Source organism: Hyaena hyaena, unplaced genomic scaffold (genome assembly GCF_003009895.1).
Source record: "Hyaena hyaena isolate Hyena2069 unplaced genomic scaffold, ASM300989v1 scaffold_1241, whole genome shotgun sequence".
Lineage (NCBI taxonomy): Eukaryota > Metazoa > Chordata > Mammalia > Carnivora > Hyaenidae > Hyaena > Hyaena hyaena.
This window is the reverse complement of record NW_024081876.1, coordinates 348,562-376,423: the sequence shown is the minus strand read 5'-3', so window position 1 is coordinate 376,423 and position 27,862 is coordinate 348,562. Positions and strand designations below refer to the sequence as shown.

Sequence of the window (27,862 nt, the reverse complement as noted above, 5' to 3'; positions counted from 1 at the left end):
AGAGAGAGAGGGAGTCACAGACTGAAACAGGCTCCAGGCTCTGAGCTGGCAGTCAGCACAGAGCCCGACGCGGGGCCCGAACCCACGAACCGCGAGATCATGACCTAAGCGAAAGTCGGACGCTTAACCGACTAAGCCACCCAGGCGCCCCCAGGCAGGTTTAATTGGGGCGGCGGGGGCGCGATGAGGTCCAGCCCCGCCGCAGGGGGAGGGGCCCCGCCTGGGCCATTGCCTCCCGTGGCCCCGCCCCTCCAGGAGCCAGGCGGGAGTCCCCGGCATTGATTGGGCGGTGCCGCGGGCGGCGGAGCCCGACCAATGAGCGAGGGCCGGGCGCGGCGGCGAGCGAGGGAGGGAGCCCTGTCTGGAGGAGCGGCGCCGGCAGTCTGAGCTCTGCGATCCCTGCCCCGGCGCGGCGGGTGGGGCGGGGCGCGAGCCGCGGGAGCGAGCCTGGTCGCCCGCCGGGCCGCGGAGACTGTCGCCGGGCGCCGAGGTAGGGGTCGGTGGGGAGGGGACCAGGGCAGGGAGCGGGAGGGGACTAACACCTGAACGTCTGCTCGGCGGAGCCTGCAGGGAGGAGGGATGGTCCGCGAGGCCGCGTCTAACGAGGGCAGCTGGGACCGCATTGGTGCGGGGATCCTCCCTCCGTTTTTGGGGCCGGATCTATTGGGTGCCTCCGGGAGCATGCTTCTGTCGGCGCCGGCAGCCGGGACCGCATCTATGCAGGCGCCCCGCCATCGGCGTCCCTTCCCTAGCTCTAGTCTGCGGGACTGCGTTCATAACCCTGCGCACTACCCACCCCCGCCCCAGCTCTGGGTGGGAGGCCGTGTCTATGCGAGTGGGCCCAGATCTGTGCACCCACGTGTGGATCTGCGCTGAGTGCTCCTCCTACACGGCCCTCCGCTGAGTCTTCCTGCAAGAAGAGCTGGGGAGAGGAGGAGAGGGGGTGGTTGAATGGGACAGATGTGGCGGGTGGCTTCAGCTGCGCAGTCCTCCCCTGGATGGGGCCAGGGTGGTGGGGAGCGGCGAAGGCGGGCGCTGCGGCCTCAGGGGCTTGATAGGCACAGAACGGGTGGCTGGAAGGGTACGCACGTGCGCGGGGACCTTTGTGTGGTGTTTGGAGGTGGGTGTGTGTGTCACGTGGACACGAGTGTGCCTGTGTGTGTGAGGGGAGTGCATGACTGGATGGAGTGGTGTGTGAGGGCCGATCACATGGACGTGGACGTCGGCGTGCGCCTCTCTGGAGAGGCGTATGTGTGTGCCTTGAGAGTGCAGAGGTGTGTAGAAAAGGTTGTGTCCCAGGTCATAGGACTGTGTCTTGCTTGGGTGCATATGGGGCTGTGTATCTGCCAAGTGGGCGGGGGAGTTGGGAGGAGCACACAGCGTGTGTCCTTGGGGATGCACTGCCCCCCCCCCCCACTCCTCATTCAGCACATACAGACTGAACACCCACTGTGTGTCAGAGTGTGTCCTAGGCCCACAGACTCCGGGGACCTCTTCCTCCTCCTTCGCCTCTCACTCAGTACCCACAGCAGGCAGGGGGATCATTTTAAACCTCATCCAACTGAGTCATCCCCCTGCTCAGAAGCATCTTCTGGATTTTGAGGCCTTCTGGTCTCTGTCCACAAACCTCTCCAAAGCCAAGCCCTGAATCTCAGCCAAAAATGGCTCTCTGACATGCACGGTGAGAACTTCCATCCTCTCCCCCTCTGAAATCCTTACCCAGTGGTCATGAAAGAGCTTATGTGCCCCCTCCTCCAGGAAGCCATCCCTGGGACCAGGCACAGTGAATGGCTGGGTCTTCTCTGGGTGTAACCCTGCTCCCCTGGGTACCTTGCACATGCAGAATCCCACTCCAGCAATATTAGCCTTCTTGCTGTTCCTCAGACAGTGTGAGCACCATCCCACCTCACAGCCTTTGCAGTGACTGGGTCCTCTGCCTCAAATGTCCTTCTCAGAGGTGCATACTGCTTGCTCCCTCACTTTCTTCAGATTCTATTCAAATTCTGCAGAAAGACCATTCCTACCACACTATAAATAGTACCCCTAGCCCCTCACTCTTCCCCATACATGACTGTATTTTTCTCTACTGCACATACTACTTGACATATCATCTGTTAATTATTGCCTTTCTTGTTTATTGCTTCTTGCCCTAACTAGAAATTAAGCTGCGTGAAAGCAGGGACTTTGTGGTTCACTGCTTTATCTCCCAGCACCTATCACAGTCCCTGGGCACATATATAGCAGGTGCTTATTGAATATCTGTTGCATGAATGAGTGACTCCGGATTTGGATCCCAGAAGTCCGTGTCTCTGGCTGCTACCTAGCCTATGAGCCCCTGTATGAGGCTAGGTATCTTCCTCTTCTGTCCTCCAGATTACAAATTCCTGGAAGGCCCAGTAGGGGAGTACCATGACCATATTTGCATGTTAGAAATAGTCCCTCTAGCAACTCGTGGAGGAGGGGGTGCAGTCAGGGTACAAGCCTGGAAGTGGGGAGGCTGTGTGGCAGAAGCAGTGGGAAAGAAAAGCAGAGGTCTACATCCTGATTTTGTAAGGAATTTGACTTAGTGACCTCATGCAGCAGTGAGGAGATCAAGGAGGGCCCCCGGAGGAGGAGATATCTGAGCTATCCTCCAGCAGCAAACTAGAGGGAGGTGTGTTCCTGGCAGAAGGCACAACTTGTACAAAGTCCTGGCAGCAGGATAGCCAGCAGTTTGGAAAGCTGCAAGTGGTGTGGTGCAGCCAGAGAAGAGAGTAAGTGTGGAGCTCAGGGAGCAAGGATGAGCAAAGGGAGAAGTTGAGTGATATGGAGGACTGCTGGGTGTCTGGAGAATTGGGAGAATGATGGTACATAGCTCTGTGACAGGGGCAGAGGAAGAGCAGGCTTGGGGGAAGTGCTTAGTGGAATGGGGACCCTGTGGGTCTGATCTGCCCAGGAACATTGCAGAAAGGAGCCAGATGGCTGGAAAGAGTGGGGCTGGAGGTGCAGACCTTGCGTGGAAGATGAGGAGGGGCAGAGATAGAAGGTGATGCCTGGAGGCCATCAGCGGAGCTGTGCCGAGGAAGCACTGAGAGTTGCTGTGTGAAACTGGGCGCAGGGCCCACCTTGGTGCTTGGGGCCTCTCCAGGGATGATGGGAGGGGGCATCCTCACAGTAGGCATCCTCAAGCATGACTTGGCACTAGATGCCTGGGCCTCCCTCAAGGAGGACTGAGTCATCCCAGGCGGAGGCAGGAACTGCAGAGGGCACCCAGACACTTGTCAGGAGCATAAACACTGCTCCTGTGAGGCAGCCTGGCGATGTCAGGGCCGCCTTCTGTGTCTGGCCTGGGCGGCTAGACCACCTCCTTGCAGCTTTCCCTTCTGGCTAGTTTTTGGATGGCCAGTGCCTTCTCTGCCTGCATGGTAGCTGCTCACCCTGCCCCTGCAATTTGCAGCAGCCTTCCAGAACTCATGGTGAGGTCTGAGTGCTGCCCAAAGTCATCCCAGAGGGGCTGCTTGAACAGTTGGACAAGAGCGGGATCTGCCTGCTTTCTTGTACTCTGGCCTCCTCCGAGGGACCTATGTGGATGGGGCACAACCGGAGGAGGAGGCTGGGTGAAGTAGGCCTCTGGAGCCAGAGTCTGCATGTTGGAAAGAGTCTGCATGTTGGAAGGAGCCAGATGCCTGGGGATGGGGGAATAGCCTGAGGGGGTTAATGTGCCAGGCCATCCTGGAGCCAGGGGGCAGATAATGGGGTTGTGCATTGTACATCAGGGCTCTCTCTCAGTGTCTTCTACAGATGGATACATCTTAGCCCCATATCACTCAGCACAAATTGCTTCTCTAGCCACATCTCATCTACTCCTATAGCCCTGGGAGTTGGCCGGACGGCAGCCCCTTGTCTGATTCACATATGAGGAAACTGAGGCTCTGGGAATCTCAATGACTTTTCCAAGGCAGTATGACCCAAGTCTGGGAGAACAGGATTAGGGTAGCTTTTCCCAGTGAGAGAGAGGGCCTGAGTCTGGTCAGTCTTGGCTACTAGACTAAGCTGGTCCCTGGGAGGCTTTCCATGCCCATAGAGTCCTTGCTGGGCCCTGGGCCTCGGTCCTAGCCTATCAGTCTGTCTTTTCTTTTCTTTTCTTTTCTTTTTTTTTTAAGTTTATTTATTTTGAGAGAGAGAGAGAGTGCATGCGTGTGCATGTGCTCTCCCACAAGTGGAGGAGGGGCAGAGAGAGAGGGAGAGAGAGAATCCGAAACAGGCTCTGCACTGTCAGCACAGAGATCAACATGGGGCTCAAACTCATGAACTGGGAGATCATGACCTGAGCCCAAGGCAGACACTTAACCAAATGAGCCACCCTAGCGCCCGTGTCTGTCCTTCTGTTTGTCCACATAGTCCCCTTTGCCTCCTTTGTCGGTTTCAACAAAGTGACTCATGAGGCCTCAGCTTGGGGAGGGACTTGAGAGACCCTTTCAGTGGCCCCTTGGAGAGGGGTGGCACCTGCCCAGGACACACAGCCCAGCTTGGTGGACAGGTGACCATATGGAGAGTTCAGACTTGACCTTCTGAGATCAGGTTCCCATGGTCCTCATGCAGCTCCCCCCCCCCCCCCCCCCCGCCCCTGTTCTGGACCTATAGGCACCCAGTGCACATTAACACATTTATATGCCTGTGTAGACCCCACTGCTGGAGTTCTGTCTCCATGCAGATGCACTTCTATGTGTGGACTCCCTACCCAACTCCCCAAACATGACCCCAGCCCACATCCCTGCTTGAATACACGGTCTCTCTCATGTGGCGACACATTCTTTCACGTGTGGACACAGGCCCTCAGATGCATAGCCTCAGGTGGCAGGCGCTGCTGCCTGGACATGAGGCTGGAACTTGGGGCCTCCCCAGTGCCTCCTGCGCAGACATGCTTAGTCACCTGAATTTGATCCAGGCAGGAGGGAGGGTGGAGGGCCTGACGTCAGCCCTCATAGCCGCCTTGTGCCGCCTGCACATCCATCTGGGCCACAGCGTGTCCTAGGCAATCACAACAACAGCAGCACAACAACTCACTTTTACAGAGCTTCCGCACTGACAGGCTCAGTTCTGAGACCGGTGTGGGCAGGATTCACACCTTTATGCCTCACAACTACCCGGGGAGGTGAGACGGCTATTACCCCATTCTGTAGATGAGGAAAATTGGGGCACAGAGGTGAGGTCACCTGCCCATGGACCCGCACCAGGAAGAGATGGAGCCTGCAGCCCGACTTCAGAGCCTGGACTCTTAACCAGCTATAGGGCCCCAGGGTGGAGCAGAAAGACATCTGCCGTGGCTCACGATGTGAGCCCTTCCCTGGCCCTTGCTGGGTCTTACTTTCCAAAGGAGAAAAGAAAAGGAAGGGAATTAGAGGAAGATGGCTTCCTGCTGTGATAACAGCCTCAGGGAAATCATATGCAAATTTTATGGGCCAGGCCACCTGTGGCCTCCGCCCACCTGCGGGCTGCAGACCTAGAGTTGGAGCTCCTGACATTGATTCATTCCCTACCACAGACTGGGGCCCCAGGCTTGTTGGGGTCCCCTTTCTGAGTCTGCTTTCCCATGTCGATCGGGAGCAGCACTATAATGATCCCTATGGGTACCACTCATTCATTCAACATAAATTTATTGAGCTACTATGTGCCAGGCACTGCTGCAGATACTGATGATCTCATGGAGACAAGGCAGACAAGAGCAATCATCTATGGACTTTATATTCTAGTAGGAGGAAAGAGGCCTACAGGGTGAGGGTGACAGGCCACAGAGTGGTCCATCTACACGGAGGAGTGGGCTAGGCTAGCCAGGCTTGGAGGGCTCCCTTCACCCTTGGCTTCCTCCTTCCTGCAAGTGGCCTGGTTCCTGAAGCCTCCCTGATACTTCAGTCGCATACACTGTCCCTCTCATCTCTTCCAGGGAGGACCCCTTGATGCTTCATCCCTGCTCACCTTCCTCACCTCCTTTAAAGAGGCCTCCCTCACCTCCTCCAGGGAAGTCTCCCTGATGTTCCAGTCCCACTCATTCTCTTACTTTCTCCAGGGAGGCATCCTTGATACTCTGGGCTCACCAACTGCTCCCTCATTCCTCTAGGTCCAGCCTTCATGTCTTTTCCTATTGCCAGTTTGGATTCCCTACCCCCTTCCCTTCTGCATGTCAACATCAACTCTGCCACCCCTGGGTTTCCACTCTTTCAACACACTGTACCAAGCACAGGGCTTCTGGATGACACCTTTGCCCACAGTCCATCTCTAAGCCTTGCATTGGCCCTACGGAATCTAGGAAGACTCTGTATCCATGGTACAGATGGAGAGACTGAGGCCCAGACTCAGGAAGGAGCCTGCTCAGGGCCCTACAGTAGGCCGACAGGCAGGATTAGAACCCAGCCCAGCCACTGGGTGCCATATGGAAACCAACTTGACAATTAAGTATTTAAGAAAAAAAAAACTAAAAAAAAAAAATTAAAAAAATTTAAAAAAATAAACCGCTATGTAAAAAAAAAAAAGAACCCAGCCCAGGATCCTCTGTGGCCAGTGGGCTCCGGTGAGCCCTAGCTCCTTAACATCTCTCAAACCAAGGTGATGGGGGAACAAGGGGTGACTTATGTTCTTAAAGTTACTGTGTGGGTACAGAGGAATTTACCCACAAACAGGAAGGGCATAGGGTCAGGAGTCCACTCACTTCCTTTTCCTGAGAAGTTGCTGAGTCCGGCCCAGGAAGGGTGAAGGGCACTGGGCTGGGGTGGGGCCAGTACTCAGCCTAGAGCGTATCAGGGATGGAGTCCCAGTCTGAGGGTCAGTGTTTGGCCTGGGGTCAGGGTTCAGCCCTGGGTTGTGGTTGAAGGTGAGGGCTGGATTAGAGGTTGGTTTTGGGTTCAACTTGGGGTCAGCCCTTGGCCTGCAGCCTGGTTTGGGGCTAAGAATGTAGTGGGGTCAGGGTGGGTGTAAGGTCAGACCATGGAGAACATCTCAGTCTGAGCAACTGTGACAAATATTTTGGGCACATAAATAAACTGGAAGGGAAAACCAGGAAAAATAAGGAGTGGCCTTTTAAATATTTATTTTTGAGAGAGAGAAAGAGAGCGTATGCCCATGAGCAAGGGAGGGAGGGACGGACACACACACATACACACACACACACACAGAGAGAGAGAGAGAGAGAGAGAGAGAGAGAGAGAGAGAGAGAGAGAATCCCAAGTAGGCTCCTCACTGTTAGCACAGAGCCCCATGCCCCATGTGGGGCTTAAACTCATGAACTGTGAGATCATGACTTGAGCCAAAGTCGGCCACTTAACCAACAGAGCCACCCAGGTGCCCCAGGAGTGACCTTTTAGTTTAGTGAATTCTTTCGACAGCCACCAAAGCAGCAGCCCTTCCCCTAAAGGACCGTTTTCTAGGTTTCAGGCTCTGTTGAGATAGGGAAAAGAGTAATGGGGGATGGGAAACTCACTCTGTGGTCCTGGAGAGGCCTTCCTGAAGGGTAAGTGACTGGCTTGGGAGGCCTCTGCATTCGCAGTGCCCAGCTCAGCTTCCCGGCAGCAGGATTGGAATGCTCTGCAGTCCAGGGTGGGGCTGGTGAGTCACTGGGCTGTCTGCTGGAAGGGGCCTGAGCTGACCCTGGACTCTGTTTCTCCCATTGCTGCTGGGCCTCCGGTATTCTGCCCATGTCAGTCTGGACTAAGTCAAGAGCCTCAGCTTCTCCCTGCTCCCCTGTGACGCCAGCAAGACAGATGTGACTATGCCTATTTCACAGATGGGGATACTGATGTCTAGAGGGCTGCCATGCAGCAGAGCCAGATGAGATCCTGGAATTCCTTCAGTTAGTAGGGGCAGACCTGACTTCAGATGCTGGCAACTCGGGCAGAGGGAACAGGTAGGGCAAAGTCATGAAGGTGGGACCCAAGGGCCTGGAAATCTGACCTCCTTACTCCATGCTCAGAATTGAAGCCTTCTCTGTCCTCTTTTTCAGGTTCCCAATAAGGCTGCACAGAGGACCCCCTTAACTGTGGCAATGGAAGGGGGCCCAGCAGTCTGCTGCCAGGACCCTCGGGCAGAGTTGGTGGAGCGAGTGGCAGCCATTGATGTGGCCCACTTGGAGGAGGCAGGGGGTGGTTCAGAGGCTGCCAGGAATGGTGTGGACCCTCCGCCAAGGACCAGAGCTGCCTCTGTGATCCCCGGTGGTGCTTCAAGACCTCCCCTAGCCCGGCCCAGCCTTTCAGCCAGGAAGTTCTCCCTGCAAGAGAGGCCGGCAGGAAGCTGCCTGGAGGCCCAGGCTGGGCCTTATGCCACAGGGCCTGCCAGCCACATCTCCCCACGGGTGTGGCGGAGGCCCACCATTGAGTCCCACCATGTGGCCATCTCAGATGCAGAGGTTCGTGGGGCAGAGCTAGGGGGTGCTCACAAGCTTTTTAGTAGTCCTAAATGAAGATTTTTTCTTTTTGTGTCCCTGCCGTACAGCTGTTGAGCCCTTGCTTTGCATACCCCCAGAGTCGAGGAGCTTGCTACCTCACAATATGGCCCTTCCCACCAGGGGAGCTCCTTCTGAGCCAATCGCTGTTAAGTCCCAGCATTCCTATCCCTAGGCCAGGCCTCAGAAATAGGCCCTTCCCTTGTCCCCCAAGAAGTTCTCTTAGAGCTTTGAAGACAGATAGTATGTCCACCCTCCCCACCAAAAGTCAAACCTAGCTTTAGCCCCCCACTTCTAATCCTGCTTCTTAGTCTCCTCTGACTCAGAAGCTGCCGGCATGCTTCCAGCCTCTGTTTTACTTCTGCCCCTCTATCCCACTGGCTCTGTCCTTTCCAATTAGATCTGACCGTGAACCCTAGTACCGAACAACCTAGCGATTGCAGAGGCTGAGCTTCTTGTGCCTGCGCCAGGGCCGTGGTCTCCTGTCGCCAAGGCTCTCCTCATCTTTCTTGTCCATGCAGCCAAGACCTTGCATTTAGCTGCTTGTAGAAATACTTGCTCATGTGTTTCTCACAGACTTAGGTCTCCCAGAGCCCAGCATCCAGGCAGGAATCAGTGTATTTTTCCTTCACTACTTCCTAGGGAGTAAAGTACAGCCATGGCTCACCATTCATGTTTGCAAACATGAGTTGGCAAGGCCTCTTGTCATTTTTCGTGGCAAAGATACCACCAAGTTTCCCCATCCAAATGTGAAAGGTTGATGAGATGGGGGGTCTGGGAGTGAGGGGCCCAGAGCCAGGATTGGACCCTGAACAGGATCCTGAGGTGGGATCAATACTGCCTCTGGATCAAGCTTCACCCGATGCTTCCCTTTCCCCTCCCTCCCTGCCAGGACTGTGTGCAGCTGAACCAATACAAGCTACAGAGTGAGATTGGCAAGGTAGGATTGGGATAGGCAGTGGGGACTTCTCCCTTAAGCCTTTGGGTAGGCAGCCTGTCAGGATCCCCTGCTTGGCAGGTCTTGCTCCCCTGGGAATGTAAGGCAGAGCCGGGAAGGCCCCAGCTTAGAAGTGAAGACAGTTTTGTCCTCTAGGAAATAGCCAGGGAGGGGTGGGAAATGATTCTCCATTCCTGATTCCTTAGTTTTTGATGGAAGACCAAGAGAGTCTGAGGGAGCATAGAGCTGCATTGAGCCAGGCAGAGGCAGTTACCAGGACACAGGAGCCCTCCTCCTGTCTGCCTGAAATGTATGCCCCTTGGCGACCAGCTGGTGGTGGGGGTGGAGATGGGGCGAGGGGGGAGGGAGCCGGAGCTGTTCAGACTCCCCATTCCCTGAGCTAGTCCTGGAGGAGGGCGCCCTGTCCAGGCAGGGCTGACCGGTGCCTATTTCCAGGGTGCCTACGGTGTGGTGAGACTGGCCTACAACGAAAGTGAAGACAGGCACTATGTGAGTCTGGGGATGGGAGGGAGGCATTGCCCCAGCCGGGCCCCAGCAGCCTGGGAGGTGGGCAGTGGCTGTGCTGGGAAGACAGAGGACGAGGCTGCCTCTAGAGGGAGTCAGCTCCTGTCCCTGAGGGAATGTAAAAGGAGTAAGCTTCTTGAGAATATGCAAGCAGAGGCTGGACTCTCTGAAAGGAGAGCTCCAGAAAGGTTTGTTGAGGAAATAGGGTAATTACGCCTAGACTCAGATATGGCCACCTCCTCACCCAGCTTAACCACACCTAGGCCATACCTTCAGCTCTGGGGGCAGTCACCCACTGGTGACTGGACCTCCATCCACATATAACCAGCATGTTCTAGCTCCTGGTGGCTGCACACAAGTGACATTTCTGCCCCTCCCTTCTCAGGCAATGAAAGTTCTTTCCAAAAAGAAGTTACTGAAGCAGTATGGCTTTCCACGTATGTATCTATTGGGTACTATGCTTGGGAGCTCCTTGCTTGGGGGCAGAGGAGGAGGAGACCTTGGTCCCTAGCTATTTCTTGTTAGGATGGGGAGGGGGGGTAAAGGTGGAGAGAGCGTAAGCAAAGGCCTGGTGGTAGGGATGTGTTTAGTGGGTTGGGGACAAGACCATTGCAGGATTCTTGCTTGAGACTGGTTGCAGGGCCAAGGTGAGGCCCAGCCTCCCGCAACCCGGGCTCGACTCCCCTTCCTGGTCACAGGTCGTCCTCCCCCAAGGGGCTCCCAGGCTACCCAAGGAGGACCAGCCAAGCAGCTGCTGCCTCTGGAGCGAGTGTACCAGGAGATTGCCATCCTGAAGAAGCTGGACCATGTGAATGTGGTCAAGCTGATTGAGGTAGGAGGCAGTGGTGAGTGGGTGGGAACTCAAGTCGTGGGGAGCATCTTGCAGTGCTTGGGGACACTCAGCACAGACCTGGGGTTCCCACCAAAGCAGTAGCTGGGGCTAAGGCCTCCAAAGATAGAGCTAGACTTGGGGTGGCAGCTATAGGGAGGCTCTAGGGGTCACTCGGGCTGGTTTGCAATATTCTCAAGGTCTCAGTGAGGGTAAGGGGCTGCTCAGAAGCAAGAAGTGAGCCCCCAGTCATGGCAGGAGGAGAGAAGAGCTGGATGTTACTTGGTGGGCCAGGGTTGGGGGTCAGTGATTTTTGAGGCCTCCTCTGTCTGGGGCCTGCACAGTTCCTGCTCTATTGTCTTGGGGGAGGGCTGCAGAGCATACTGGGGGTCCTCAAACCCTACCACCACGTCTCTTCCCTCTGACTAGGTTTTGGATGACCCAGCTGAGGACAATCTCTATTTAGGTGAGTGACCCAACTCTCCCCAAAGCAGCTTACCTGATGTAAGCCCAAAGGCTCCCCAGGGGCACATATGACCTTCAGATGGTCCGTATGAACATGTTCTCAAGCCCTGGATTCCCTTGCCCAGCCCTGCCAATCCAAACTTAGAGTACCCAGTTAGATCAATAAATATTCCCAAGCCCCCACTCCACTGATCAGAGACAGTGGATCAGGTACATGCAGGAAGCAGGCTATGTGATGTGGGTTCCCAGACCCTGTCTGATAGCTCTGTGCCTCAGTTTCCTCACCTGTAACATGGGGGATAATATATCTAACTCACAGGGTTGATATGAGGAGTAAATGAGTCATTATATAGAAGATTGTTATGAATGTTGTTATTATTTAAGTTCACAGTGCCTGATTCATGGCTGGGTTTAGAGGCCCTCCAGAAACGGGACAGAAAACACACTGGCTTAGAAATCAAGGCCAAGGCTTTAGTCTTCACTCCTTGTCCTACTTGCCTATCTGCTATGACCTGCAGGGAGATTCCTGCCCCTTCTGCAAGCCTCAGTTATCCACCTCCTTCCCCAGAAGGGAATCCATGGTGAATCAGGATGAGGCGGATCCATAGTAGACCTACTTTCACCTGTTATTATTTCCTCTGATACCCTGGGACCCTTGTCCCATCCATCCCTCAAGTATGCCTGAATGCCGGACCCTCTCCTACCTTCCAGGACAGGGAGGGACCTTGGCATCACCTGCTTTGCAAGCCTGGCTGCATCTTACTTACCTTTCTTCTCTTTTCTTTCAGTGTTTGACCTCCTGAGAAAGGGGTGAGTTCCCCATCCCAATCAGGCAGGTCAGGTCTAATCCAGGCCTTCTTTTCCCTCCCTGTGCCCTTAGTCCCAGGGGGGGAAATGAGAGACAAATAGGGCAATTCTTTGAAGTCTGGTGGAGGTCAGTGAGCCTGGAATATTCAGAGAGTTCTCTGGAAGAGGGGGTGGGTTTTGAGCCAGGTCTTGAAGAACTGGAAAGATTTTGAGGGAGGAGTGGGAGAAGAAAGGAGTGTTTCTCAAGCATATATGTAGAGATGGGGCTCTCACCTGGATTCAAATCACAAAGAGTTCTTTCAGCTTTACAAGTTTCTGTAAACTCCATTTGCTCCCGTTTACAAGAGGGGAAGCTGAGGTTCAGAGTGGGTCAGTGGCTTGCCCAAGGTCACACAGTAAGTCTAATTCATGTCTGCCCTATTTGGCCTTCTCACAGTATTAGCAAAGCAGCAGACTTGGGGTAGTTAGTATAGGCCTGGGTGGACCGTAGTCCCTAACTGTCAAGACCTTAAATACACGGTATGGCTTGTGATTGCCTCTGTGGGGAGTAGGGGACTGAGAGTAGTGTCCCTTTAAGACTCAGAGCCTTTCAAACGTTTCTGACTTTCATTCAAAGTAAGAAATACAAGTTTTCCATTGTCATCCATCTCTTTAACTGAGACCAAAGTTTTACAAAACATTGCATATCTTTATGACATTTGATGTACTCTGATAAATTCTACTATATTAGGGAAAAAAAAAGCATTAGCCAACCACTCAGTTTTTTTCATGACCCTCTATTAGGTTCGGACCTACGGTTTGAAAAACACTGCTGTAAATGGTATCTTTGCAACAGTTTGGTTATGGAGAAGTACTTAGTAGAAAATACCAAGCCAATCAGAAATTAAGATAAAGCAAATTTGAAATTATAATGATTGTAAAGGGATGTTTGTGTGTAGGTGTTTTAAATGTTCCATTATATGGGAAGAAAGCTAATGTCTTGGGTTGTGAGGTGTTTGAGCATAGAGGGCGCCCGGGAAGTCCTGAGGGGCGTAAATGGCCCAGACCCTGTCTCCCTTACCAGCAGTCTGCTTTTACTCATTATGATTCAGCTGAACGCCCCTCCTCCCCTCCCTTTCTGTAGGCCGGTCATGGAGGTGCCCAGCGACAAGCCCTTCCCCGAAGAGCAAGCTCGCCTCTACTTGCGGGACATCATCTTGGGCCTTGAGTATTGTGAGCGAGGGTCGGCTTGCCTCCTGGAACGGTGGACTGGGGAGGGGGACACCGGAAGGGGTGGAGGCCCGGCTGAGCTAGCTCTTAGCAGTTCCTATCAGTCAGCGCTGATCTCCCAATCAGCTTCGTTTGGGGGCGTGGTGTGGGCTGTGGGCGTGGCCAGAGCCTCCCGGATGGGGAAAGGGGAGGGAGTGGTGGCAGTCTTCGCTGGGTTTGCACCAGGTTGTTCAAGTGGGGCTGCGCTTTGGGTGTTCTCTGGGTCTCTTCTGCTGAGTTATTAGTCAAGCTTAACCTTCCCACAGGGTGTCAAGAGATGTAGGAGGGAAGAGATTTATGTCCAGCTGCTTGAGGAATAATCTGTCGTGTCATGGGTCCTGTGGGTGAGGAAGGGTGGGTTTACTGTGGGGGCCCTACGGTGATGAGAGCTCGGGAGGGAGGATGTTAGCTTGGCCTCTGTCTCCGGAATTCACCTGTTTACTCATTCATTCACTTCTTTTTTTTCCTCTTCTTTCATATATGAGTACCAACTAAGCCCCAGCTAGACGCCAGGAGATTGACAAAGACCCAGATGTGACCTCAAAGATATCCGTGTAGCAGGAGGAAAAGGAACCTAAGTAGGCAGATACAGTGCAGTGCCGGCTAAGGCGCGGGAGGCAGAGGCTGTCAGAGGCTGAAGGGAGGCTTCCCAGGGGAGGCCATTTGTGACCAAGGTCTTGAAGGATAAGTAGGAGTTCATTGGCCAGGCTCGAGGGATGGATGGGAGAGAGTGTGGCAAGCAGAGAGAACTGTGTAGCAGAGGCCCAGAGGCGCGTGGCCATGTCCTATTTAAGAATGGGGAGAGGTCAGATCTGGTTGAAGCATGGGAGGAAGGTGGTGAAACACAAAGCTGGAAAGCTATTCGGGCCTTGCCAGGAGGGCAGGGAATACTTCCATGGAGGACTTTCATGACTTCATCCTGTCGGCATCGGCATCGTAAACCTCTGAGGGCTTTGAGAAGGGAGGGGCATGATAGGATTTACATCTTAGAAAGCTCAGCAGCTGTGTGGTGGCTGAATGAAGGGCAAGAAGTGGCCAGCTGGTTAGCAAGGAGGCTTTTTCCACAGCCCAAGTAACAGATGGTGAGGCCTGGATTAGGGCAGTGGCAGTGGGGAGGAGAATGGAGGGGGGGCAGCACATGATGACTGACTGGTCGTGGGGAGGGGAGGGTCCTCACACCGAGGCTTCTGGCCTGGTTTGGGGAACAAGAATGGTGCCCATCTCTCTCAAATCTTAACTTGATTTATCAGGAGCATATTCTCTTCCTAGGGGAACAGGGTGAGGACCTATCTGAGGTGTCAGGAACCAGGATTGTCTTTATCTCATTTACGCCTCTCCACTGCCCTCTAACTAATATTCTGTTTGTACATATGGGAAACTGAGGCACACGGAGAGGAGGGCTTTGCAGAAAGTCTCTATCAAGGGTTTAGAGTTATGGAAGCAGTCATTTCACCTTGGGTGTGATAAGTGGCGGGCACAACCCTGTACCAGGTTGGCTTCCACCCTTTCCTGTCCTAGGCCTTTCTTTTCAGCTCAGGGCCTATTGTCTCACATCCTCTGTCCCCCCGCCCCCCCCACAAGCTAATTCCATCTGGCTCTGGAGTAAAGTCTTGTCAAGACCCAGCTAATTACAGTGAAGGACTTCCCAGAGCCCATTGGTCAGAACCACAGGCTGGACAGGCAGATGAATGGAGACATCAGGTGCTGAAGACTTTCCTTGTCATTCTGGTCCTCAGCCAGGAGGGTCAAGGCTGCCTGGGGAAGGCTCCATGGTCATGGAGCCCAGACCTGATTCTTGTAGATGGAGCAAGTGTAGCAATGCAGGTATGAGAAGCGGTCAGAGCTGGAATATATCTTAGAATTTGAGCACATAGGACTTGTTGATTGAATAGGATGTGATGTCTGAAAGAGAAGAGTTGGGGATGATCCTAAGCTTTTTGGCCTCAGCAACTGGTAATGTGCCATTAACCCAATAGGAAAGAGTAGAAGAGGAGCAGAGGTCTTCTGTTTTGTTGGTTTGGTGAGGGGTGTGGAGGGGGTTGCAAACAGAGAAATCAAGTTCTGAATTAGATGTGTTATTGAGAAATTTTGAGAAATACATTGAGATGTTTATTGGATATCCATGTAGATAAATAGTCTGGAGTTAAGGGGAGAGGCCAGGGTTCAAGATAAGAATTTGAGACCACTTTCCATGGTCACATACACAGTCCCTTGAGCCTCTGCACTCTGATGGGTATGTGTCAAATCCCTTGTGTGCATCAGGCACGTAAGAGGCAGTCACTATAGGAACATTGGTTTGTCTGTTATTGTTGTGTGACATTCACTCCCTTTGCCCTTAGCCTTCCTTTCCTCCTCTCCTCTCTTCCTTCCTCCTACCCTTTCCATCTTCCCTTGTCTTCAACTTCTTGGGGTCTGTTGATCCAGAGGAAAGTATTTGCTGAGGTGGAGCCTGTAAGTGGGTGACTGTGGGGTAGAGTCAGTGCCTTCTCTACTCTGGGACATCTCTGGCCGTCTCAGCCTGAGCTGCCCATTTTTCCTGGCATTGCTGAACCCAGGAGGCAAGGTGAGCTCTCAGCCCACTGAAGGCTGACCCTTACCCTGGCCGTGTTCATCCCAGCAGTCCCAAGGCCTCGGATGCCCTCTCTCTCTGATGCCCTTCAGCCAAGAATCCCTAAGCCTGAGGCAGTACTCCTGCAGGATACCCCACTATTCCACTCTCAGTCCAAGGAGGAGGAACATGTCTGACCTGGCTGGGTGGGAGAAGAGACTGAGAAGAGGTTTTGACAGGCTTTGGGACTGCAGACAACATGGGGAGGGCCAGAGATAGCCTCTGGAGAGGTTCCCTTCCAGATTTCCTCTGATGCCCCCCTTCAGCAACAGGTATCTTGATTGCCCCAGAGAGTATTGCACTTGGGGTCCATAAGACTCCTGAGTCCCGTCCTGGCTCTGCTTTTCACAGCCTGGGCTGGCCTTGGTGTCTCTACCACAGAGTGGAGCAGAGGGCCCTGAATTCTTCCAAGGTCCGCATGAGATGAGTGTGTGTGTGGGCTGGGATAGCCCCGCTCCTTGCCTAGAGTTAAAGATGGGCTTCCCTGGCCAGGTGAGGGGAGTTGGGGGGGGGTTCCAGGCAGTGCCCCCCCCTCCGGCCAGCACTCAAGCTGCCTCTTTCTGCAGTGCACTGCCAGAAGATCGTCCACCGGGACATCAAGCCGTCCAACCTGCTCCTGGGCGATGATGGGCATGTGAAAATTGCCGACTTTGGCGTCAGCAACCAGTTTGAGGGGAACGACGCTCAGCTGTCCAGCACTGCTGGGACTCCAGCATTCATGGCCCCCGAAGCCATTTCTGATTCCGGCCAGAGCTTCAGTGGGAAGGTGGCTTCTAGGACCTAGGCTGAGTTGGCATTCAGGTGGAGGGGTGGAATGGTTTGCAGTGGAGCCTCGTTTCTAGCCTGAGGGGGTCAGGGTCCTTATGTTCCTGCAGTGAACACTGAACACAGTCCTTTCCTTCCTGTTTGCCTCCTGAAGTCTGAGAAACTCCCCAACTTTGGCCTCCTGTCATTTTCCAGCAAGATGGCCCCCAGTCTCCACTGCAGATATTTCCTGCCAGCATCTCTGTGCAGAGTGCTGGGCTAGGCTGTGGAACAGACAGAGACCAGGCAGCCCAGCTCTCGGTCCTTCTGGAAAAGAAAAGAGCAGGAGGGCTCATGTTTGGGAAGATGTTGGAGGCTCCCCCCAGAATTTTTGGAGATGGCAGGGTTTGAACTAGGCCTTGAAGAAGGGGGTGATTTGAGCATGAGATGGAGACCAGAGAATGTACAAGAGCACTGAGGGGCACTGGGAAGGGGGCAGGATGGGTCTTGGGCAGGGTTGAGAAGGCCCAGAGGTTTGTGCTTCCTCCTAACCGACAGAGGCAGTGGGCAAAGCTTTCTGAGCAGAGGGCTGCAGTTCCGGCTGTTCCCACCTGTGGAGTGCTGTCCCCCACTGTGGCATGCTGGCTGCCTCACTGTCCCCAAGGAGCCAATGGGCAGGAGGCATTTGGACATGTGTGTGGGTGTGGAGCCCAAGAGAGGTCAGGGATGTAGACAGAGCCTTTTTTTTTTGAAGAATTTCTAATTTGGATGTAATCTCAAATTTCAAATTTACAAAACTTTACAACAGTAATAGAAAAAAAATTCCCATGTATCTTTTTACCCATGTTCACCAATTATTGACATTTTATTCCATTTACCCTTTTACCATCTCTCCCTATATTTATGTGATTCGTATTACATTTTTCTGAACTATATGAGAGTTAAGATGGAGACATTATCCTCCTTTGGCAGATATACTTTGGCAGATATTTTCTAAGAATAAGGACATTCTCTTACATAACCTCACTACAGTCATCAAAATTGGGAAATTTATCACTGATAAAAGACTATTATCTAATCGACCTTATTCAGATTTCATCAGTTCTCTGGATACTGTCCTTTAATGCCTTTTTTTTTTTTTTCTGGTCTAAGATTTGATGCAAGGTTAGTTGCTGCATTTCCTTGTCACATGTCTTTGGGGTCCCTTAATCCGGAAGAGTTCCTCAGCCTTTCTTTATCTATTCTGACCTTGCCATTTTTGAAGAGAACAGTCCTGTTACTTTGTAGACTGACGTCAGTTTGCGTTTGTCTGGTGTTCCCTGGTTGGATTCAGATTGAGTCATCTGTGGCAGGAATATGTAGATAGACATTTGAGAATCATTCACATAGGAGAGAAAGTGTAGACCAGGAGAAGTGGGGTTCCAGAGGAGGAAAACATAGAGCACACGTTAGAACCCAGGATATGGGGGAGCCGTGAGGAGCGGTGGAGGTGGCTGAAGGCCGGGGCCTTGCTGTGGACAGGGGCTATTTCTGGTGTGAAAGAAGGTGGATGGTTGATTCTCCAATGGAATATTCCCAAGGAAAAGGGATGACAAGCTAGTTTAGTGAGTATAAGCTCAATACATAGCATGGTTTCTGGGGTGCATTTATATCATGCGTACAGCAAATGTGACCCTGTAGGTGAAGGAAACTTTGCACCTTTTGAGTTGAAAATGTATTTGGTTTGGGTCTCTCACAAGGGGGCATGGAAACCCTGAGAGACAGGGGCCTTGTTCTTGTCATCCCTGTGTCCCTAGTGTGCAGCCCAGGGTCAGGCATGGAACAAGTGTCTGGGAGTGTTTGTTGAGTGACTATATGACTGATGAAGGAGGTCTCCAGCATGCCCTCTCCCATAGCCCACAGGAGCTAGGTGAGCGAGGGGTGTTGGTTCTTCTTGGGGGACTGATGTGAGCTGTTTCCTCCTAGGCCTTGGACGTGTGGGCCACTGGGGTCACTTTGTACTGCTTTGTCTATGGCAAGGTGAGTGTTGGATGGGCTGGCAGAGCTGGGCAGGCCCAGCCCCTTGGCACCATGGGCTGGGCCTAGCTGAACCAGGATGAAGGACAGCTGCAGGCTGTCATTCTTTTTTGTGTCCTAAAGTAAAGTGACTTTTGAAAGGGCCCACCTGACTCAGAGAAGACGGAGGGAAAGGTTTTTTTTTTCTGTTTTGTCCTGACCCTTGGGAGGAGACTCATATGAAGGAGTCCAGGACAGCAGACATCCGAATGGGAGCTGTAGATGGTGGTATTGGCACCTTCCCGCCATAGTGCTCCCTGTCCTGGCCCTGATGCCATTCATTCTTTTGTTCATTCATACATTCACTCATTCCTTCATTCATTCTGCAAATTGTCCTTGACTCTTGCTCTGGGTTGGGCTGAGCCTTGGGAACACTCAACACTGACTTGGCCAAAATCCCTGTCCATAGGTGCTCCCACTCTAGTGACTTCACTGAGAGCCTGGCGGGAATCTCAGTGAACATGTTCGCAAACTCTAGGCCCTGGGAGTGGAGGCCTTTCTGCAGGCGGCTATACGGCCAGTGGGTGCACCCAGCTTCATAGTTCCCTCAGTGACTCATTTGTTCAGTTAGTGTTTGTTGAGCACCGACTGTGTGCCAGGCCCTGAACGACTTAGACAGGGTTCTCTTCTACTAAGGAGCCCAGAGCTGCCCCCCACTCCTGGCCATGCCAAAAAATGCAGTCAGTCCCCCAAGGCAAATTGAGGCTCTGGGCCTGCATCCTTTGTCTGCTTCTCTACCCCACAGTGCCCGTTCATCGATGATTACATCCTGGCCCTGCATAGGAAGATCAAGAATGAGGCCGTGGTGTTTCCTGAGGAGTGAGTTGCCCCTGAAACCCACTCCTGCCCTGCCCACCCCCAGGGAGACATTCCTGAGTTACAGCAGAGCATTTGCCTTTTGAAGGCCCCACCCCAGCTTGCAGATCTGGAGGTGGGGGTGCTGTTTCCTGGGAGGGGCCCCTGAGCGGATGGAAGGGTGGAACTATAGAGCAAGGTCTCAGAGACATCTAGTTGGATCCCATGATACAGATGGAACTGCGAGGTGGGGAGTTGGGCAAGAATGACCCCAGGTCACACATTCACACTGCTCCTTCACTAAAAGCCTCTCTGGGGTCAATGGTATCAACATTACACAGACTCTGGAATCATGAGGAACCTCTGCCTTCCCCACGTGGGGTAGGAGGGCTTCAAGATACCAGTTTGCTTCCCCATTTTATAGATGGAAAAGTGGAGGCTCCAGAGGAGAGTTATCAGTGGGTCTGGAATTTGAAGCCACTCCCTCCTCCCCATCCCTTCATTTGTAACTGGGGTCTCCGAGCCTAGAGGGACTATTTGGAGAGGTTTCCTTGCTAATCTGTGGTTCTTCTGATTATGATATTGGCTACCATGGCTCCTTATTTTTCAGGCCCTTCTGCCATCTTATCAAAGTGCCCTGGGCAGGTCAGAAACCAACCTGGGCATTGTCCTCAACGATTCCTGCTCCTTTGTGCCCACTCCCTGTCTGGGCCCTGAGCCCTTTTGAGTCCACCTCTTCTATATCTCTTGATGCCATTGCCGCCTGCACCCCTGACTGGTTCTGTCCTTGGATTTGTCTAGCCTTCTCTTTGGTCTCCCTGCTGCCAGCCTCCCTCCAGTCCAGCTGCCAGCCAGGCCTGGGTGACCCCGATGAAGCACAACAAATCTCACCATATCTCCTGCTTAAAGTTTTTCCAAGGATTCCCAAAAGCCCACATGAAGAGGCCATTCCCTGACCCTGGCATTCCAGGGCGTCTGGGTCCTGCTACCTCTTCCCCCACAGCACTAGCCAACTAGATTCCGCCCCTTTTTGCCTGTCTCTGTACCATTCTGCCTGCTGTACCCCCTGCCAGAGGTCTCTTTCTTCCCATCCCAGGAGTTCGAAAAGGGATTAAGTATCTAGGACAGCAGAGGGAACCAAGGTCAACAGTCCCAAGAGAGAGTTCCTTCTCTTCAGGTTTGGAAGGATGGGCTCTCCAAAAATGTTGGTAGCAAAGAAGCCTGGGGTTTGGGCAGAAACAGCCCAGGCTAATGTGGGGCTGAGAGTCCTGCTCTCCCTTCCCTTCAGTCTCTCATCCCTGCCTTCACTCTTCTCGGTAGCAATGTGCCAACCAGCTAACCTCTCTGGGCCTCAGTTTCCTCCTCTGTCAAATGAGACTATTTCCTGGCTACTTCCCAGGCAGAGGAGAGGATAAAATGGTGAGCAGGGTGAAGGCCCATGGTGTCCCATAAAATGACTCTTCTCACATCATCCTCACTGTCTCTGCCATGAGAGGGTGTCTGGTACCCCTGACCCCATTTGTATTTGTGGCCCCTGCCTCTAGAGGAGATGGCTTTACTTCTGTTTAGGAAAGATGGATGTCCATCTACTTGTTCTGAAACTCTCTCCTTCTGCCTCGATACCTTGGAATGTCCTTCCTGCTCTCTGAGAAGTGAGGGCTGGGTGTGCCTCTGCCCTGGCATGTACTACTCAGGGAATCCCAGCGCAGGTGGGGATGGAGAGGTGGGCAGGAACGAGTCCTCACTAACTATCTCTCCCCCATCTCCTTCCTTCCCCACTCTTAGGCCAAAGGTCAGCGAGGAGCTCAAGGACCTGATCCTGAAGATGCTAGACAAGAATCCTGAAACAAGGATTGGGGTGCCAGACATCAAGGTTGGGGAACCCGAGGTCTTGGGCTGTGCTGGTCTTGGACGCAGCAGACAGGCCTCGGTGTCTCCTTCTAGAGAGCCCTACACCAAGTCATACATATATTGGGTTTGGATTTGGGGTTTATGGGCTTTGGGTCCCCTTAAGGTGGTTGCTGGTAGAAGGCCTGTGGTATTCTTTGCTCACTGGGTGTCTGTCTGACCTCTCCATGTTCCTCCCATCTCCACAGTTGCACCCCTGGGTGACCAAGAGTGGGGAGGAGCCCCTTCCCTCAGAGGAGGAACACTGCAGTGTGGTGGAGGTGACTGAGGAGGAGGTGAAGAACTCGGTCAAGCTCATCCCCAGCTGGACCACGGTGGTAAGAGGGTGATGGGCAGAAGACTCTCTTATCCTGGGACGACCTGAGGAGGGCATGGCCATTGCCCGAGACTTGCTCTTTGCTGGGCCCTGTCAGGGGACAGAGGGCCATCTGGTCAGTCAGCCCCCATGCTGATCTACTGAGGCCTTGCTGGAGGGCAGTGGGGAAAGGGGCCATGGCTTTCGGCCTCAAGGTAGGGAGACCAGGAGGCTTGGTGAGGAGAGTGAATGATTTAAGAAATATACTGCCCTGACCGAGTGTCATTCACTGTGACTGGAAGAAATATTTTCTTCCTTCCTTCCTCCCTCCCTCCCTGCCCACCCTGCTTCTAAGCGCTGTACTAGGTGTCAAGGACATGATGGTAAGAAGGCCTAGGAAGCTTTTGAATTGGAGAAGTGCCCCTGAGCCCTTCGGATCGCACCCACATACTCCCTCCAGTCACCTCTCACAGTTTACTTTTTCTCATCTTCCTCTGGACCTCTTCCATGTTAACTGTAGGAAGTTATTCATGTAGCCCCTCATGGCCACATGGGGTGTTTTGGGGACACTGAGAACCATGGCCTGCCCTGTGCTGAGGTATCACAGCAAGTCAGGGTAAGCATGAGGCAGAGAGAGCGCTGCTGCTGTGCTGTGGGTGGCATCAGATCAGGCCTGTGTGCGTTAGCCTCCCTGCTTGGTCCAGGCCCAGCTAGGGAAAGGTGGCCGAGTGCCGCTCATTCCTATGCTCTGTAGGGCTCCAGGGCTCTGTGGTCTCTGGAACCAGTCAGCTCCCAGAGGGTCTCTACTGCTACTTCCTTTGTCTTAGCCACCATTGTCTCTCCCCTTGACCACTGGAGTAGCCTCACCAGGTGTCCCCTGCTTCTACTGTTACCTGCATAACAGTGAGTGCTCAACTCAGCAGCCAGGGTGGTCCCAGTGACTGATCATGTCACTTTTCATCTCAGACCCTGCTCACTTAGGCCCCTGTGTCACTCAGAGTAGGAGCCACAGCCTTGACTGTCCCGGAAAACCCTGCATGGCCTGCCCACCTTCTGCCCCCACCTCTCTGCTGCCCCTCGCCTCTCCTCTCCTCCCTCCATTTGCTCAGCTCCAACCGTGGGTCGCATCGCATAAACTGCTGCCCCAGAACCTTTGCACTTCTCTTCCCTCCTGGGGTATGCTCCTGCCCAGAACTCGCAAGGCTCGCTTCCTCACTCCCTTCCAGCCTTTACTCAAAAGTCACCGTTAGAAGTGAGCCTTCCTTCGCCCCTTATCAAAAATTCCCACCTCCTCTTTGTCCTTCTCCATGTCCTCCTGCCTTGTTCTACTACTGTTTTCTCCTTGGCCCTTACCACTAACTCACATATTTTACTGACTCGTCTTATTGACTGCTTGTCCCCCTAACTAGAACATAAGCGCCATAAGGGCAAGAATTTTTGCCTCAGTGTCGACCCTGCACCTAAAATAGTGTCTGGCATGTGCTAGGTACTTGATAAATAGTTGTTGATTGAATGAGTGAGTGAATGAATGAGTGAATGAATGAAATAAAAGAACGAGGCATGTGTTTGTGAGTTTGTGTGTGTGTAGGCAGCGGCCCAGAACTGTCCTTGTTGCAGGAGGAAGGACACAGGGAGCTGGGGTGCCGCAGCCTCTGCCTGTCCAGGCACCTCCCCCAGACCGCTGTGCAGCTTCCTCTCTGCTCTGCCTGCACAGCCTCTCCCCCTCTCCATGCTCCCCACCTTAGCTGTACAGCCTTTCCTGATTGTACTCCCCACGTCCTCAGGATCCAGCCCATGCTTTCAGCCTGCCATTCCAGACCCTTCTGGACTGCTCCTGGCCTCTGGGTCCCCCAGGCACCAGTTGTGTCGAGCTCCTCACCATTCCCAGAATTGTCCCTTGACCATCACCCCTCGTGCTCTTGCCATTTCCTTTGCTTGGAATTCTCTTCCTTTCTCTGCTGACCAGAAGGGAGCCTCCGCAGGGCCCACCGGGAGCTGTCCCCTTAGGGAATCAGAGGGGCTGCCAGTGTGGCTGGGAGCCTGGGGTTTTGTGTTCCTCACTCTGACATGAGTGTCCTCCCCAGATCCTGGTTAAGTCCATGCTGAGAAAGCGTTCCTTTGGGAACCCATTTGAGCCCCAAGCTCGGAGGGAAGAGCGATCTATGTCTGCTCCAGGAAGCTTACTGTCGTAAGTATCGGCCAGCTGAGGCCTGCAAGGTGCTCCCTGGGTAAGGTGGGGGCTGTGGCATATCCCCGAGACTCTCACTATCACTGGGCCATGCGGGCTGCGCTTGGAGCCTGGGGACTCAGCAGATCTCAGAGGAGGGCCCTGTTTACACCTCTGTTCTCAGCCCATGTCAGCCTGGTACAGGTTTGCAGACTGGCCTCATGTCTGCTCCTTGAGGAAGGTTGCCTGTCTGTGGAAGGAGGGGCACTTATGACCCTTCCTGGCCTGGGGGATCCATAGCGGCCTTCCTGAGTGGGCCACACTACCTCCAGCCATTGCTGAGGCCATGTGCCCAGTCATCACTCTGTAAATGCCTGTCCAGCAAGTGAGTATGGACAGGTTGGCTGATAGGGCCCGGGAAGAGAACTTCCTATTTGCTGAAGGGTCCCTACTGTGAATTAGGCATGTGCATTCACCACCTCCTAGGACAGGTCAGAAAAGCAATTCCCTAAACCTCTGTGAGCCTCGTCCTCAGCTTTTACGCTTCTTCCATTAAAATAAAAGTCAGTTTGGGATGCTGACAAGGCCTGCTGGAGTTTGTGTGCAGACCTGCAGACAGAAAATCGTGAGGGGTCCTGGACCACAAGGTGGCCCTGGGACCTTGGTTGCCTTCCTCTGGCCTGTGGAGGATGCTGCAGGGAGGAGACGTTGTGCACCCCTCCCCCCGCCTTCTGCCCCTTCCGCCCACTGTGTGGAAAAGGCATGCTCCCTAGAGAGGCGAGTGTCAGACGTTGTCTAGGTACCTCAGCCTCTCCAGGCCCACACGCTGGTTTCATGTGAGGCCACCCTTTTGTAAGTGGGCTCCTTAGAAGTGTCAGGTCCCATCATAGCGGGTGAGCTGGGGTCTGCTCCAGTCAGAGCTTGCTTGCACTCAGTAATGTCCATATACCAACTTCTTGCCCTCCACCTGACAAACATCCCCGGGTGCTGGAAGTTGGTGGGGGCTCTGAAGAGGCCTTGACAGTACTGAGCTTATTTTCAGTTCCCTGTCTCTTCAGTGAGGTGGCCAGGTCCAGGAGAGGGGGTTCCCTGGGTGCCTCGGGGTCTGCAGGTCTTGATGCTGGAATTGGGTTTAGTGTAGGGGATCACATATTTAACATCCAAACAGAGCCGCTTTTGAGAGTGAAAGAGGAATCTGTTATTAATTATGGCAGGACAAAAGGCATAATAAGTACGACCATAATGAACAAACCTAGTCAGACATCTGGTTTCTCTAGCTCAGTGTCTGTGAGTCAGCGCCCCCTTGTGGGTGGGACAAGGCAGTCACAAGCTAAGGACCTCTAGTCTACTTCTGGCACAGAACTGGGACCCACGAATACAGCTGCGCAAGTTGTATTAATCATTGTCCTTTTACGGACACATTTCCTCATTTGGACTATGAGAGGATTGGGCTTAATCCTTTTCACCTATAAAATTCTATAATTCTGTGACTCAAAATTCATTTTGAAAGGCAGGTTTTACTTCATCATAGAGTCCCAGTATTTATCCTTGACAGATTCTGGGTTTTTAAAAATTTTTTAAGTGTATTTATCATTTGCTTATTATTTTTTAAAAATATTTTTATTTATTTCTAGGAGAGAGAGAGAGAGAGACAGCGTGAGCAGGGGAGGGTCAGAGAGAGAGGGAGATACAGACTCTGAAATAGGCTCCAGGCTCTGAGCTGGCAGTCACCACAGAGCCCGACGCGGGGCTCGAACCCATGAACCGTGAGATCATGACCTAAGTGAAAGTCAGACGCTTAACCGACTAAGCCACCCAGGAGCCCCTCATTTGTTTATTTTTAAGTTTTTTTATTTTTAGAGAGAGAGAGAGAGAGCAAGTGGGGTAGGTTCAGAGAGAGAGGGGAGAGATTGAATCCCAAACAGTCTCCACACTGTCAGTGCAGAGCCCGATGTGAGGCTCGAACTCATGAACTATGAGATCGCGACCTGAGGTGAAATCAAGAGTTGGATGCTTAACTGACTGAGCCACCCAGGTGCCCAGACTCTGTTTTTTTAAAAAAAGTTTTTTTAATATGTTACAATGTTCATTTTAATGTTTAAAATATTTTTATTTTTGAGAGTGAGAAAGAGAGAGAGAGAGGCAGAGAGGCAGATGTAGAATCCAAAGCAGGCTCCAGGCTCTGAGCTGTTAGCACAGAGAGAAAGATCTTAGGGGAATAATCAGATACAGGACTCTATTCAATACGTGACCAAATTCCAAGACTGCTAGGTAGACTCTTCCCTGTGACTAAAGCAAAGAGAAATCAAAACCAAAGCCCCTCCACCCAGAACCATGGGGGCTGAGCTAGGCTGACATGGAGGGCCTGTGACATGGCTGGTACTCCAGGATGCAGGGAGCCAGCAGGGTCACATTGTGAGAAGCTCCGGAGGCCAGGTGGGGAAGTCTAGACTTCATCTCCAGGCGACACGAATGGTGGAGGGTGCCCTGTCTGAGGGTTGTGGGCTGACACTAGGGGTAGGGAGAGTGGTGAGAGGCCGCAGTGCAGGGGGGGCAAGGCTGACGTGAGCTTGGGGAAATGGGTGGGGGGATGTGTTTGAGAAATTGTGCAAAGGAATGGCTGTGTGAGTGTGTGTGAGAGTGTCTCCTGAGTGCACATTCTGACCCCTGAGGTCCCTCTGCCCATGGTGTCCCCTGAACAGGAAAGACAGGTGTGGCGAAGGGGGCAAGAGCCTGGAGCTCCCCGGCGTTCAAGAAGATGAGGCTGCATCCTGAGCCCCTGCATGCGCCCAGGGCCGCCGGCAGCACGCTCATCCCACGCCTCCAAAGGCCCACTGCCCTCATGCCGACAGCCGCCCCTGCGGGCAGGGGGCTGAGGACTGTGGCCCCTCTTCTGGCCCTCCTCCTTCTATCATGCTGCATGACCTCAGCGCGCAAGTCCAGGGACGGGATTGGAATGTTTGTCATCTGGAGCTTGAGGGGAAGGGCTCCCATGAGGCTTTTCTCCTTGTCCTGGCTCTCCCTGGTGGGACCCATCCTATGGGAAAGAGAGGTACCTATGGTGCCTTAGAGATGCCAGCTGGTGCTCGGCAAGGCAGTAGGTAGGAAACCCAGGCAGCAGGTGGAGGCCTGGCTCCCCCTACCACCCCCCCCAGCAGAGACCACCCGCTGGGAGCCGGGCAGGCCTGGCTCCGTTGCCGCATGCACAGAGAGGAGTGTACCCTGCGCACCTCAGAGGGGCGCCTGCCAGAGCCCTCGTCTACTGAGAACACTGATATGGAGGCTCTGAGCCCTCGGTGGGTATCCTTGGGCCTCGGTGGGGAAGGGGCCAGCACCGGAGAATTCAGATTCTTTTTTGTTGTCTTTTACTTTTGTTTTTAATGTCAGGAGTGGGTGGTGTAAAGGCCTGCTTGGGAGCATCTAGAAAGCTCTCCTCCAGCTTTCAGTGGTTTCCAGCACCCTCATCATCATTTGGCGGCCAGGCGGGCTGGACTGACCTTCCTTGATTATGTCACACTTGGCGCCATCTGGAGAAGGGGTTAAATGAGAGCTCCCGGCAGAGGCCTGAGCCAGGAGCGCCCACCTTCCCTGCCCACTTTTCTCCCTCCCTGTGCAGCTCCCCTGTAGAAGAGATACCAGGGGTTGGCCGGCCAAAGGCCATAGACTCACAGGGCTGTGGCCTTGTGGATGCTGAAGTAACTGGAACCCAATCTCCAACCCGACACTGGCCTGCCCACCCGGCCCTGGAAGCTGCCCTCACGTTCCTACGGTGAAGGACCAACTGCCCGGGTCAGAGGTGGCACTAGAAGTGGGACCCCGGTGGGGTGTGTATGCTGGCAAGTGGCCACAGAGAGGTGGGCCTGCTGCCACTGCTTCACCCCAAAGACAGTTGACATTCAGCCTGCTCAGAGCTGGTACGCTGGAGCATGTGTGTGGACCTGGCATTGCTGGGGCAGACATGATCTTCTCCCTGGGATCGTGCCTGGCTGGCTTGGCACTTACTGACCAAATGCTCAAGGAATGGACCCCAAAGGAAAATAAAGCAGGACTCAGATGCTTCCCCTGAAAA

General features: G+C 53.4%; 1 protein-coding gene across 4 annotated transcripts; it reads left to right on the top strand.

The window, feature by feature from the left end:
- Window positions 1-403: 403 nt before the first annotated feature.
- CAMKK1 (calcium/calmodulin dependent protein kinase kinase 1) lies at window positions 404-27,862 on the top strand. 4 transcript variants are annotated; one of them, XR_005526657.1, is made up of 18 exons: window positions 407-490; window positions 7,757-7,876; window positions 7,973-8,374; window positions 9,303-9,350; window positions 9,804-9,857; window positions 10,258-10,309; window positions 10,571-10,704; window positions 11,131-11,167; window positions 11,955-11,976; window positions 13,097-13,185; window positions 16,396-16,595; window positions 18,539-18,592; window positions 19,374-19,447; window positions 21,209-21,296; window positions 21,520-21,648; window positions 23,711-23,814; window positions 26,496-27,089; window positions 27,181-27,862. XR_005526657.1 is itself a non-coding variant. In XM_039223023.1 (17 exons), exons 3-17 carry the CDS (start codon window positions 8,015-8,017, stop codon window positions 26,566-26,568), a joined length of 1,518 nt encoding a protein of 505 aa, XP_039078954.1. In that variant the 5' UTR covers window positions 407-490; window positions 7,757-7,876; window positions 7,973-8,014; the 3' UTR covers window positions 26,569-27,862. The 4 variants fall into 4 exon arrangements, 3 of the variants coding, with proteins under 3 accessions (XP_039078956.1, XP_039078954.1, XP_039078955.1); XM_039223023.1 differs by having other exon boundaries at window positions 26,496-27,862; XM_039223025.1 differs by lacking the exon at window positions 7,757-7,876 and having other exon boundaries at window positions 404-490; window positions 26,496-27,862.

What these genes read in the sequence shown, in the direction of transcription:
- CAMKK1 (XM_039223025.1), top strand. Translation starts at nt 8,015, where the DNA reads ATGGAAGGGGGCCCAGCAGTCTGCTGCCAGGACCCTCGGGCAGAGTTG. An exon ending in ACTGCTTTGTCTATGGCAAG is followed by an intron (nt 18,593 to 19,373) that starts GTGAGTGTTGGA and finishes TCTACCCCACAG; the next exon opens with TGCCCGTTCATCGATGATTA. An exon ending in GCCGTGGTGTTTCCTGAGGA is followed by an intron (nt 19,448 to 21,208) that starts GTGAGTTGCCCC and finishes CCCCACTCTTAG; the next exon opens with GCCAAAGGTCAGCGAGGAGC.